Source organism: Tubulanus polymorphus, chromosome 1 (assembly GCF_964204645.1).
Source record: "Tubulanus polymorphus chromosome 1, tnTubPoly1.2, whole genome shotgun sequence".
NCBI classification, from domain to species: Eukaryota; Metazoa; Nemertea; class Palaeonemertea; order Tubulaniformes; family Tubulanidae; genus Tubulanus; species Tubulanus polymorphus.
Window position 1 is genome coordinate 13060026 of NC_134025.1, and position 15081 is coordinate 13075106.

At 37.6% G+C, this 15081-nt stretch overlaps 1 protein-coding gene across 5 annotated transcripts in view; it reads right to left on the reverse strand.

Annotated features, from left to right (window-relative positions):
- The window catches only part of LOC141898124 (homeobox protein Meis1-like), a 109532-nt gene that overhangs the window by 58804 nt on the left and 35647 nt on the right, over window positions 1–15081 (reverse strand). For 3 of the 5 annotated variants that reach the window (XM_074783951.1, XM_074783950.1, XM_074783948.1), the window contains exon 7: window positions 11820–11985. In XM_074783951.1, coding sequence (XP_074640052.1) covers window positions 11820–11985 — 166 coding nt within the window. The remainder of the gene's footprint in view (window positions 1–11819; window positions 11986–15081) is intronic. The other 2 variants (XM_074783952.1, XM_074783949.1) reach the window with 2 other exon arrangements.

The following is a 15081-nucleotide window of genomic DNA, read 5'->3' on the forward strand; positions in this document are numbered from 1 at the left end:
TCCTTTTTTTTCCCACTTGCGGATGACCTTTTTTTCTTATATTTTCGACAATTCCTTACTTGCATACATTTCCCGATGGCTAATGTATGGATTTCTTGGAATGAAATTGAATTGAATTCAAAATGTTGTGACACCATGCTGCGTACTTCATCATCATGGAGAGATCTTCTGGGCCTCCATAATTCACAGCTAATTGTTTCGCATATCTGGGTTGGTCTGCCCATAATCCAATGAAAATAGGCCTAAAAGAACAGCTTATCTCAAATTTCATTTTTGAAAAGTAATTGCAATTGATTAATTCATATGTTTCATTCAAATATGTAAATATCGAGAATAAAGCTGATTGCATTAAAATGAAATAATCCAAATTCAACATGCGTCCTACATGATCGGAATCATAAATTCAAATTGCAGGTTATATTATAGATACATATTCTAATCTTAGTCATTGGTGATATCAACAATTTTTCCATCAAACCTCCAAGTACTCATCGATAAAAGAACTCTCAGCGGGCGCAAGAAACCGCGGTTGGAAACAATTTTATTTTCTATATTAAGGGATGGATCGTCCATATAAGGCCATAAATAACCAGCGTGTACAGCTGTCTAGATGAGATCAGTCGAACTATGCGGTGCTGCAACCCTCAATAACTTCGAATGGACATTTTATGCTGCTGCATTTGACAGCCGGGTAAAGATGAATTGCAAAATGGTGCAGATGCTTAAGACAAAAATACACATAGCGACGAAACTACTAAAACAGACCTTCGCTCGATTAAGAAAAAATGGTACCGGTTATCAATCCAACATCAATCCAACAAATCGCAACAATTCCCATTTTTCCAATTTTGAAAGCATATCTGCTGTTCACATCGTGTCACCAGCAGTGATACTTAATTCCTCCCTATTTATTGGCTGTCCATGTAATTAAATTATATTTTGTACTAATGAATAGATGGATTTGAATTATATGAATATATTTGTCATAATATATCAAATATCCCCCATCCGGGACATTCGCTATAATTGCCTAAATATGTTGAAATGTGAAATCTTCTTAGCGTCATTTCAATTATCCTCTAAATTCAATTTGACAATATAATTCATTGCCTTAATTCAGTATGAATAGTGTACCGTTTATCAGATCCAGAAGAAAACAAACGCTGCATATTTTCTCCAGGTTCGACTAGTTTTTCGATTACCACAACTGCAAAACGTTGCCTCAACTGGATTCAATTCATTCAATGATCATAGATTCGACTTTGATCCAATTCGTTTGAACTGCCGATCACCAGATTGAATGAAAACACGCCCAACATTCAATGCAATTCGAACCACGCGTGTTATGAATCGAAACAGACGTTATTTAATAGTTTATAAAACTACCACCAGACGTCCTCACCGGCAGCTGAGACGGCTTTCTGTCGGCATCAAAGATTCATAGAATAACTGAATTACAAAAGATATCAAACTAAATTTCTTCGTGGCTTTATTGTTTTCGTGTTGACAAAGACCCGCTTGTAGTATAATACAATAAAGATCCGTACACAACCTTAGCCGGGAAGAATTTTTTCTCGAGCCAACTTTTCGGTCAGACTATAGACGGAGACGAATCAATAACATTACAAAACATACCGCAAACCCAGAGTTCTAAGAAAACAAAACTGTTACTGACCTTTAAACTTGACTAAAGTTTGGAAATTCGTAAATGGCAAATATTTGAATTTAATTTGTAATCGAGCCTTATTTGATCAGTTGTAGATCTAAAATAAGCCGACAATGAAAACGTGCATCGTCAGGTTACCAAACAATGATCGTACACGAATTATGATTGTAAATAAAAAAAAACTCACCATGACGTCTGACTGACTAACATAATAGTAATATGGCGATCAACATTTTGTACCCAGCAGGCACATTCAGGTTTGAATAGAAAATGATTGGTCTCTTAAGAACTAGAAAAACCCAGTACTTATAAAGGACATGAAAATAAAAAATAGTTGATAAAATTACATTTCACTATATTCAACAGCGCTACGTTTACAGTCCGCTTTTAAAACCACCAGACAAAAATTTGAGATAAATTCAGTCTTGTCATGTTTGTTCCCCTTTTTTATCCCAAATCGGTAGAATACTTATAGGTCAACGAACTAGTAACTCACGTTTGAGATAGTGGCTTTGGAATAAACGATAACACTTTTTTTTCACCGCACCAGTCGGCAACATGTTTTGGCAGCCCACGTTAACCTTTCACCTTCCCTATACAAAAGCTAAATGTCTCCAATATTCAAATAACAACATATTGCTCTTTTTTATACAAAGTTATCCTCATACAACATATTGTATATCAACGCGCACATAAATGAGTGAAAAAATGTCTGCGCAAGCAAAATGTAGTCGGTGAATAGGATATTTTGTAGATACATTTTTTTTCTTAACTTCATTATGCGACCAAAAACGTGCGTGTTCTGTTCTGTTTGAGCATGTAGCTTTAAATAACAACATATTGAGAATCTTCTCAGTCGATTAAAGCAAAAATTTGAATATTTGAAATAATCAAGCTAACAATAAATAGCATATGGATCCAGTTTCCTAGTTAAGAGTTTGAAAACAGGCAAGGCCTTCTTCTAAAATCGAGCAAAATTTTGTCACAGCTCTGATTTCAGAAATTAGGGTTTATTTCATGTATCAAAATTTCAAAATTATCTCTAACACACTTTTTACGCTATTCTCAACTGTTTTCGCAAAAGACATTGATCAATTTTCTTTCATATATATATATATATATATATATATATATATATATATATATATATATATATATATATATATATATATATCATACAATCAGTCATTATTGATGAAGGTTTCCTCAGTTCCTCCTAGATTCATGGTTAATCCAGACTATAGGCCGTTAAGATTTTTATTTATTGTACGAATATACACGCAAAGCCATCTTAATTTCCTTCCTCAACTCATTACAACACTCATTAAAGTGTGGCGACTTTGTATAATCTGATTATGAATCAACGGCACAACAAAAGTAAATTTCACTGGTAATAAATGCAAAGCCGGTGTTATTGCCTGTAACGGGGCATTTTCCCTACACCGGATGACTAAAAGTGTGTGATAGCAGATACATGATGGGCCTGCCACAGAGGCTGCCTTGACACAGAAAATAGTTTACACAACTTTTCCAATCTGATAAGAAATGTTTGCGATCTAAAATCAAAAAATAATCTCTCATCACCGAAAAACTTCATATTGCCGGTAATAAGACAATGGAAACCGTATATTGAAGCTTCTTGATCCATTTCAAAATTATGAGAAAAAGAAGTGAAGAATTGCTTTTCACAATAGCCGAAGAACTGCCTTTTTCAACTAAATGACACCTTAACAAAATAATTTTTCACTCACGCACGCATACAGGCATCTATAATAAATCGAGCTAGAATGAAAGTCGCTATTTTATCGGATATCGTATAAATAAATGTAGCTGCGTAGCGGAGCTGTCACTGGGCTCGTGGTATAAGTGACAGGACTGGTGTAAAAGCTGACGTATGGAGTGGTAAATAATTTATCCATTATCTTGTTTTCGCCTATTGTTATCGATCAGGTGAGTTTACTGGCGTAGTTTTCATTCATAAATCAGAGACTCTCAAAAACGAGTGCGAGCGCAATACAGACTGAGCCCACAAACAACAACGAAATCATTAAGCATTCCCCAGTTAGACATTATCTTAAATCTAATAATTTCGATTACCCCGATCAGTGGAGGTGTGCGTATGTATGTATTTCATAATAAAACGTGTGATCGGACCGTCACACATTTGTAAAAAACCCATACACGTTCAAAAAGCCTGAAGATGTGTTCCCATATCATTCGTTCTTTCTCCCTCTACCTCTTCTATGACTCATAGGCTCTCTCTACGAACACACCGGTAATCTGTTTGCTAACATTTTCGCCAACTTAGTAAATTTCGAGTCAAACTAGCGTATCAATGAAGATTTACCGAGAAAGATCCATCCCAAACAGAAAAAGCGTTTGGTCAAATTTCAGCTCAAAAAGACTGAATAATGCTTCAATCAAAAATGATCGTCACAAATTCACCAAAAGCCAAAATTAACCAATCAGACATGTGTGCACACTTCATGTAACATTGGAAAAATATCGGCGCGCGCGCGATATACTACGCATATAACTAGCGCAAAACGTTATTGTACAATATCTACCCGGTGCGCTTTGTCAATCATGGTTACGGATATCAAAAAATCATACTCCGCTCATAAATTAGAACCGGAAATTTCATGAGGGGATATTGCCGATGACAATAAGAGTCGATCTGACCCCACACTGCGAGCGTCGATAAATCATAACCAATAATTCACTTTTTGATAACCACGATTTAATTTCGCCCTCGATATACGACTACGCAGGCGACGAAAATGATGCCGATGGATGGAAAACGCCATCTTCAAGTGTTCGGTCGAGAAAGTTGAATCGTGCGCGGAGAGGCAACTTTTATTACTCATGTCCACGATATTAACACACACGCCGCAGAAATGAGAAACGAGAAGAGACTTTCTTATCTGAAAGCTCGTTCCCAAGAGTTTCAATATTATGACTTCTTTGAAGTGTCAGCCGGGCGATATTCTACCGCCTGAATATATCAACAGATAATAAGTTGACCATCGGTTTAAAAAAAAGAGTTATGATCCGCTGAGTTACGAGATATCATGATTTCATAGCTGCCAATCACAATTTTACACCTTCACTACGTGTCAGTTTCTTTCAATGAAAGGATGAGTTGATATCTGACATTAGTGATTGGCATTAAGATTTATGATGCCGTTGGTCTAATCTGTAATTACCAACCATAATCATATGCTTAGCCAACAAGAAGTATTACATATTTCAGTCATGTATTTATAGCGTTCTGGTAATAATTATATACGTAGCGCCATCAATACAAACTAGAAGAGGAGACACAGAGAGGAAAAGCTCAGGGTATTTGGATTTCGCTGACCGCAAACGTAGATGATGAGAAACTTGCTGGTACATGGATGTCCAATTTGCCTTTTTCTTCTCATGCTTTATTGTACACATGAAAGCGATACCTACGCCATTAAATGCGGGTTTCATGAGCATTCAATTTCCTTTGGAAAATATATAAACTTAAAGATGCATAATGCAAACCAATGGTTATCAACTCCATTAAACAAACCAGCTGAAACAACATGTAACTAAATCAATGGTGAGCTTTGCTTTTCAATTTGGAGCTCTTAAAATTTGTATCAGGTCTGCAACTCAGCCAAGTGTAGAAAATGCAATAAATGTTCTTTCCATTGTATCCATCTGCTCTGCAAACCAAAAATCAATTCTGCTATGATACAATGAATCACCAGTTATTGTTTAGACTAATTTAATTATTGATAAAAGCTCTAAGTAGCGCAGGTATGCTAGTTTATAGCTTGAGAGCTGGGGCTCCGCACGGGAAAGCTCGGCTTCTTCGAGTGCCTCTTGAAAAGCGATGCAATCTGTTACCTGATAACGGTTTTAGTTTTTGGGGTAGACAAAGGCCACCCATGGACATAATTGAGAGAATATCGAGTCTCGCTTACCTTAATAACTCGGTAGCACAAAATTCCAAATTTGGGAAAAACCAATTTCCTCCTCAAAATCAAGGACTGACCTACATCCGAGCTCAACTTCTCATCAATTACGCAAATGAGATATGTTGCACTTTGACATGAATTGAGTGAAGCAATGCTCAATAAAAGCATATATCATTCACGGTGACGAATAGACAAATAAACGCTACACACTACGGCTGGATCCCCTATAAAATCTAATGGCTAAACGACCACAAAAAGGCCTGCTTCATGCAGTTCGTAATAACCGATGGGAATCACTCAAATTGTCAACTCCCTGACCTGCTATAACAAGTTTCCTAAATGGCCGACTTGACAGATTGAAAAATATTGCTTCTTTTCATCAAAGGGCTATAACAGTACCTATTAACAGGGAAACATGCCACTTCAGCCCAACACACTACAGATGGCTTGGAAATCAGGCTTTATATCCATTGAGACATTCATTTCTGGAAGCAACGAGACCCTCATGACCCATTCTTGATAATTACCTATTATAGAGGTCCTGCGATCCTGGCCATTTCTTACTATCAAATCAACCACTAGTCCGATGAAAACATACTGCTGATACTAACTGATAGGCAATGTCGATCATAACCAATCTTGGTGAAGCAATTTTGCCAATACTGTATGCATTCAACCTTAGTTTGGAACTTATCTACACATTCCTGAATTTCAATATGCTTCCAGTAAAGCTTGATGTTTAAATGCCTTACAACCATCCTCCTTCAAATCAATTCCATATGATTAAATCCATGTAAAACTGTGTAATGGATTTCTTTTCTAAAGTCGAATCAAACCGAGCTTACCATCTGTGATGCAATACAAGGGCAATATTAAGTCAACAGTTTTGTCGATTTCCTTAATTTCAATATGAAAGTTTTGATGAAATGTAACTGATTAAGGGAGCATCTCAAAATACCAACACTTCATCTCATGTGAATAACGCTCTAGTACTTCATGACCTCCTAAATAATGAAGCAATGATATTTTGAGATGGCCCCTAAACTTGGTGGCTTATTAGGCAGATTTTATGACAGGTTTTAATTGACCATTTTCCAGTTTAGGGATAGCAATTCAGGACTCTCTACTGGCCATCTACCAGGTTTACAGATTTTGCTATTCCGGAATAGGTAGATCATATACTGGTTGAAATGAACATGTCAGAGGAGTTATTCCAGAATTGGTAGAGACCGATCGAACTTTGCCAAGATGTCATTTTCCGTGGAAAGTTTAAAACACCACATTAGGCTTGCTTGTGAAGAGGATCAGGAACAAGGAAAAACAGCAAGACTCGTCAAATAGGCATGTTATTGATATATGTAGTATAGGACTGAGGATGTCATTGTACATACACATGTACTTTGGTACGAAGAAGTGGGAGCCAACACCAATCAATATATGTCATATGATGAGACAATGTGTAGCAATGTGATTGGTATACAGTGGCACCCAGGCTCACCAGATTATACGATCTCTAATATAATTACTGCTGATCAGGTGAAAATCCTATTATCAGCCATGTAGCAGTCTGCCGAGCTCCTTGTGTAAATAATATAGTAATCTTGTTCTAATGCCACTAAATGTGTTCATTAGCCCCTAAGACCTGGCACGGCACTGAACGATGTGTCTCCACGTGTGTAATAATGCGCCATATCGTACGCCGTTTGTATCCCGTCGTAAAAATAACAGAAATTGGATTTATAATCTTTCAGCAAGGAATCGTGTAATATTTGCTGTTCAGATTTGTAATGCCGAATGTCTGTAGTAGCTATAAGCCTTCTCCTCAATTCCTCATAACTACTAAGCCCAAGAACCAAGTCAATATAAGCGGATGGGTGTGGCAATAGCTTGTTATCGGCGGATCTTGAAATTGATATCCTCGTGCGTTGATTTCTTCTTTCAGCCAATGATGGAAAACGAATCACGAGAATGGACATTGGACATCGCAACACAGTTATCTTAAAAATCAACTATGAACTATGCTATGCATCTAATATAAGATTTCATAATGAAACTTAAGATCAATGGTTAGACTTCTACAGTCCTCCAATGATGCAGACCATGAAGATGGTACAACTACGTTGGCTATCAGGGTTTTTACAATGTATGCATACCATGAAATAGAAGTTTATGAGTTCCAACTTCAATTACACCGTCCATTTTACATCGACGAATAACGATCAATGTCTTATGGTGATAATTCATAAAAGATGACAAACAACGTGAACGCGAGTTTCATCGAAGTGAACGAGAAACCATATTCCAATTTAACGTGTATGGAAATGCAAGTGACCATAATTTCAACGGCTAACATAACCTGCAATCGAAATGCACAACTGCATCGGCTGAGAGACTACACGTTGAGATTATGTCTCGCCCAATAAAATACCATCAAGCCTTTTGGTCGTAATTGGAACATGGGAACCATTCAATTATTTTTACATCTACTGCTATTCACTGTACTGCTCTCTTGCCATTAGCTAAGAAGAAAAAGTACATAACCGAGCATTAGTTGCTTTCTCCGGCGCACACTACGCACACTAGGTAATGATATTACCTACTCTCTGATACTGGTTTAATTATTAGATGGGGTATGACTAAAATGACCAATGAAACACTGCCACTTTTATAGCTTTCACTTCATAGACTCTACCAACAAACAGCAAAGAGCACCGGCAGGAATCACATTGACAAACGGAACTGCGCGACGTAGCAATTCACCAATCAACACAAGAAGATCGTTCGGGATTTGTTGTCATTAGATACGTTTGCAAACAGCATCACAGCTCACCCCAATCGAGCGAGACATGGCGAGAAAGTTTTTATTTCGCCTTAATCTCCAGCAGTGAAAGAGATCAAATAGCTCATTTCAAAAAATGGTCATTTGTTAAATCTGATGTGACAAGACACCAACTGTTTCCTTCCTTAAGAGCGTTTTTATCTCACACAAAAAACTATATGCAGAGCCATAGCATCACCAGTTGAAAAATCATGCTCTATTTAATAATCTGTGACCCATTGCAGAGTACTTTTTCAGCAGTTGAATCAGTGATCTCTGCCACATATACTAGATTCCACTAATGGGTCTCGATTCCCATTTTTTCCTTCAGCAGAACTAGTGTCTGAGCTAGTCGCGCTTACAAGACAAATTATCGCCGAATGTTGGTCAACAAAGGCCGGCGTATCTAAACCTGACCCCCGGGTCCCACTTCATATTTGACATTATGAATCATGGCATGCAAGTCATTGTCAATGGGGGCATGGACGCGCATGAACGTAGATCATTAGCGTGCATCCAGTAATAATATCTTCAATCACCCGCCGGACAAGCGTTTCACAAAAAACAACCTCACCGCCGTACAATATCTGCAACGTTCAAAAGAGCAATTGGGCATCGCACAAGTCGATATGGAGCTGCTAAGTATCGGCTATTAAAGCGCAAACTGACGCCTGGAATTGTATCAGATATTTATTACTTAGCATTCAAGTCTCGATAGGCAGGAAACTGGAATACTGTGTGGGAAAGCCTCGAGAATAACTTACCAGAATTAAACACCAACGTTGTTCTTTCGTTTGAAATTAGTTTTCCACGCATTGGAAAAAACCTACAGGGAACTGCTTGCACAGGTCGTATCCAACATGGACCGTTGAAAAATTACAGTTTTGCGAATCATTATTTTAGTTGTAGCAAACTAAATAAATCCTATATACAATTCATAGCGGTTTGACTTGACAGATTGAATGAATTGATGTCTTCAATTTCATCAACTTTTTCAGACATTCTGAAATAAAATGATACAAACCACAAATGACGCTAGTCGATCGTGTTTGTGGCACTTTACTGAAGTTGTGGTCCATTTGTGCTCACAATAGCTATGTCCTACAGCGTAATGGGCAAGCGAGCGCTTGCTGACAGTCGTAAAATCCATCATGCCTTCAAGACTCGGGCATGTAATGGTAATTTTGTAATTATTTCTTTACTATCACTGGATGAAATGGCATGGAAACACGCATAAATCAACTGCTTCAACCAGCCACACAATTCAGAAGGAAATTATCTCACTTCGCCCTTGCAACCGAAGCGGTGAACCAAATATTCACCAGGAAACTTAGTTCGGCATTTCAAAAAAATTATGAATCAGACATATTACTTGTAGTTTGAATGTATTTGGATAATCTAATATATAACCATCAGAACCTATATGGCCTGTAAAACAGTGAAGTTGTGCATTATTTAGCAGACGCATAAATTTGATTTATCGTCACAATTTGAGTGATATGAAATAGGCAGGCTGAGTACCAGCCGACGTTTTTATGGCTTTATTTGGACAAAAGCAAATTCGGCTGAATCCCGATTAATCAACAGAAAGATATTGGATGCAAGAATAGGTCACAACGCCAATACCGGCGAGGTCCTGCAATTTTGACGAACTGAACTTAGCTTTTAATAACGACAATCATCGTTATGGCCTATTGGTAGACATCAAACTGTCACATATATCACCGAGCCTTTGATAGCCGTGTAGCCACCCTTCATATTACCAGGAGTTACCCTTATTTCAATTGTAACGCTCTACTGCACCAGATACACGTGTATGTACATAGCAAAAAACATGTGCCCATTCCATTGCTTCATTCGAAATTTACCAAGTGAGCAAATGGAAATAAAACTGCCACATAAAATAGCAATGAGGGTCTCGAATAACGACCATTAATATTAAAACAGGTTATTTAGCTAAAGCTATAGAAGTGAATTTTGTAGGAACACAAGCATTAGCCGATTCCCCAAAGATCGAATGGCATAGACTAACAGATCCGAAATAGACAAATAATTTAATTGTCTGTAGCAGCTATTCCTAATAAGGCTGAATTGGACCATATAAAAGCACAATTATTTCAATACCATCAGCATTATCAACATCTGTGGTCCTTTCATAGACGTCCTATTCATTTCTTGCTTCTCAAAAGGAGCAACGTTTTCAATGCAAGAGAACAACGCTGGCACCGAACATACGTGGCGGCGGCGGCAGCGATTAGACTAAAGAGTCAATGGTATCAATGATGATGTAGATGATGCGATTATCAAAAGTCAAAAGTGCCTACCGCAATCGAGCTGAGTTCGATGCAAAGATGGGGAGCAAGAATATAAAAAGAACCTCTTCGTTTATAGTAAAGTGGATAGCGTACGTTATAAAGAGGAGCTGCTGGTTTAAAAAAATAAAACTTAACATTCCAAAGATACCTGGCCTAAGATGAGGATATACAAAGCACTATATGTAAAAATACATTCATTTGAAAATTCCGAGATTTCTCATCGAAATGAGGCACAAATGATTGGGCACTGATTTCAAATAAATCGGCACTTCTGCAGGCATCACATTACCGATTTCCTTTTCTTATGGCACCGATCAAATGAACAAAGATGGTGGTTTCATCAGGAAATGTTCATCTTTGTAGCAATTAGAAAGTGCTAATAGGCTTAATTTTGCAGTTTTACCGCTTTGGTGTGACAAGTCGCGTGTTCATTATCGAAGATGGAGCCACTCGATGTGTCAGCAATCAACAGTGGCGATTGTGAGAACGCGATATAATGAGTCCAACACCACCCATTAAGAACAGAAACCAATGAGCAATTATCAACAAAAATATGAAGCAAATTGGCCCAACCTAATGAGCTGTCATCTCAACCGTATATCACTGTAGTAAAACAAAAGAAGCACTCCCTCTATACTCTATCAATTTTACTACAACTTCTCCAACTTCAGTCTTGAAAATCTTAAAATATTTCAATGCTTTTTTTTCATTCAAATGAGCATAGCCTTAAACGAAGTCAGCTGAAAATGATATCTGATGAAAATTTCCTTCATAAATTCTATCAATTATACGAGCTACATAGTAGGTCTGGCCCTTATTATGGATTGATTTCTATTGCGAGGGGAGTCTTATGAATACCACATCAAGGGCCGAAATTAAATTTGATGAAAAAACTGTAGTAGGCAAATAAGTGCTACATTCAAATTATCTAAATAGCCTATATCATAACATATATCGTTTAGTGTGAGCTAATAGATTACCATACCGTTTATTTTTTTACCAAAACATGATAATATGGCACATCAATATTGCTGAAAAAGAGAATGTTCGAAAAAATAAGAATAACTTACCCGCTTCACTGCCATTTTCTACACTATGGGTTGAATTTTGATTCGTCGACTGGCTATGAGGCCCAGGCGTGTCTCCTGACCGCGACGACTGTGTGTCATCCTGCTGATGGCTGAACGGTAACCCTGTTGGTGGTGAGCTTGTAGGCTGCAACGAATATGGAGGAGACTGCTCGGATTATTCTTTCCATTCGATAAATTAGTATCCTTACTGTTTACTTGTCACAAATGACATTGCAGAATAAAAGCACTAGGAGTTAGAACTATGCCCTCTAATCTATCGAAATCGCACAATTGAAGTTGAAGCTAAAATCTATTCAATTGTGAGATGTAATGGTAGCCCCTAACGGTGCTCAACGTAGGTTCTAACTAAATCTAAAACTGTATAAGAATCTATCATGCGTATAATAGTCATATGCAATAACGGATTAAAGGATTGGATGGTCAGAATAACCTTCTTCAATTTTACAAGACTATTATTTTCTTTGGATAACAATGAACCAGAAACTCTGATGAGATAGAAGGGATGGAACGTGAATATTTTTGCAATCTTTTTAGGCGAACTGCAATATATCAGATGTTTAAAAAAGCGGCAACTTCAAAAGCGACGTTATTTCCCTCAAAAATTGACCTGCCGTTGCCATGGTGATTTTATATGACAGATGTCAATCATCGTAATAGATGGCCCGGACGGCTGACTAATACACAAATCACATGAACAGGCCATCTTATTTTTCATGAATGTATCGCTTATCGATGCGATCCAGCAGAAAATCTGCTAGAAAGTATCATTTTCATCGCGTGGCACCAAACTACCTGAACGCGGATGAGTGAGTAATCCGGAATAAATTCAGCCAGGAGAAAAACCGACTACGATGATCGTTGTCTGCCAGCAGCACTTCCTCCCCCGATACAATATAACCCTTGTTTTATCCACTTCCTATGGCATTTGCATATTTTACGAAAAACCATCTGCTCCGGCCGTTTCTGAGGAAATATGAATTTAATTGCAATTACCGATTCTGTAACGCGAGCGAGCGTTGGCAGCCTGATAGCAGGGCCCGAGAATGGAGATTAGATACGTACATAGTACAGGAGTCCGACGTACGCTTTAATGGCAGACCAACTGGTTCGACAATGGCAGTAGTGCCACAGGGTTCAGTTTGCGCGGTTTTATCAATGTCAAAAAGACATGGCAGCCAACAGATTAATGGATGAAATATGACAAAATTATCACGGCAAAATATGTTTTGGCCGGCAGCATTGTGTACCTCCTGGTGATGAAGACAGTTATCCGACGACTGATAATGACTACAGGAATGACATATACAAATTTATCGAACTTTGAATTTCACGAAATGACAACAACACAATGAATTATGAGTTCTTTTTAAAATGAAATGGTAATGAGCAAACTGAAATACCTGGACTTCTTATATCTGATAAGATTGCATAAGTATATGTGAAAATATGGAGTGTTCAAATAATGCAATTTCCTTGGCTGCACCATAAACATAAATGTAGGAAGCCACTAAGTCTGAAGTCAAAATCTAGGTGAAATCAATGACACTCTCATGAAACTTTGAGCAAAATGAATACATGGAGACATTGGCAAGCTAATGAAATGGATCTGGCGCATTGGAACCTGAAGTGTTGCCATTCCCAACCCACTTTTTTACATGAACGCACTTCGTAGAAATTGATTCTCACCTTTTCGGTTATTTTCCCTGATTTGCAGTAAGGTTTTCCAGAATCAAAATACAGTAGCCTATTTCAAGTCGCAATGTTTCAAATACTACAGCAAGGTTCAGATCTAAAACGGTTTTGAATAATGTATTCGTCTGAGTGTTTGTCTAGTGCCAGCATTCGAAAAAGTGAAAATAATAAACGCCTGAATATTTCAGTTTTGCAAACACCCATCAAAGCTTTCCATGTATCGATCAGCGATGCGTCTAAGTATTTGGAAATAACAAAAGTCATTACTTATAAATTACAGCAGCATGAAAACCTGGTCGTTTCATAAAATCGCTCGATATATGAAGTAGTTGCTTATTCAAATCTTGGATCCACTAGAAACAATGTAACCATGCTTGAAATAATGGATGCCGACTCTTCATGCTGCATTAATGAAATTTGCCATAGTTTTTAGAGCTAATATGCATGGGAAGAAGTGTACTAATAAAGACATAGCGAATCGTCCTGAACAAATAACTGAAGCATGGAAACAGAATGCAAAACAGCAACGATGAGAGACCATAAGAGGTAACTAAACCATTGGTAATATGTTCTCTGTTGGAAGAATGAAATGGAAAAAGACTGATTAGCGCTTTCAATTTGAACTTGTAGTTTATTGAAATCATGGTCATAATGGAATTTCTAGAAATCATTGATGCCGCAGTTACAAATTTTTATATGAACTTGGATTGAGGTAAAATTGTAAGTCTTCATGCTTGACCATGGATTGAAAAGGAATATACATTTCAAGGGTCGGAAACTGGCTGCAGACTCGAGTGGGAAACACACAAATCCCTGCAAGTCACCGTTCCCAAGTATAGCACCGCTCTTGATTCAACTGTGAGTAAAACGCCACCACATTGACCTATTTTGCGCTGTTGAGAAAGCAACTTGGATGACCATTAGCTTAGTGGCTCTCCACTGGCTGAATTGAATGGCTGTAGGTTTCCTGTTTCCACCATGTAGAGAGGCTCTCTAAAAGCAGAGAGGAAGCAACTTGGCAGACCTATACATGGTACCTGAACAACAAGATTGTTATAAACCTCAAACACCCACAGGTAATGAGACGACCACAATTGTAGAAAAAACCTATGCTGCATTAATGGAGATGAGAATACGTTTTAAGGAGGGCGACTGACTGATGCATCTATATAACAAAACAAATAATTCACTGTGTAGAAAAGAGGTACTGATTTCAGGGCAATCCTATCTACTTGAGGTGACATGATTGGATACGACCAACAAACTCTACGGCAATAGCTATCGGCTATAATTTGTATAGAAAAAGGGAAAAAATTATTCAGAATTTCAAAAATCATAAGTTCACTCATGTAGATTAGCCAGATTGGCCGGTGTTCCTTGAAGTTATGATCGTCTCTCAATAAAGTAATTCAAACATCAAGCGAATAAATGAATTTTCTTCACAGTTTCATAAACAGGAGGATCATCTGAAAAATTTATTACTTTCCCGCACACTTCAAAGATGACACTTTTGTGTGATCAATGCCTGCAAAACGCGCTGTTTAATATT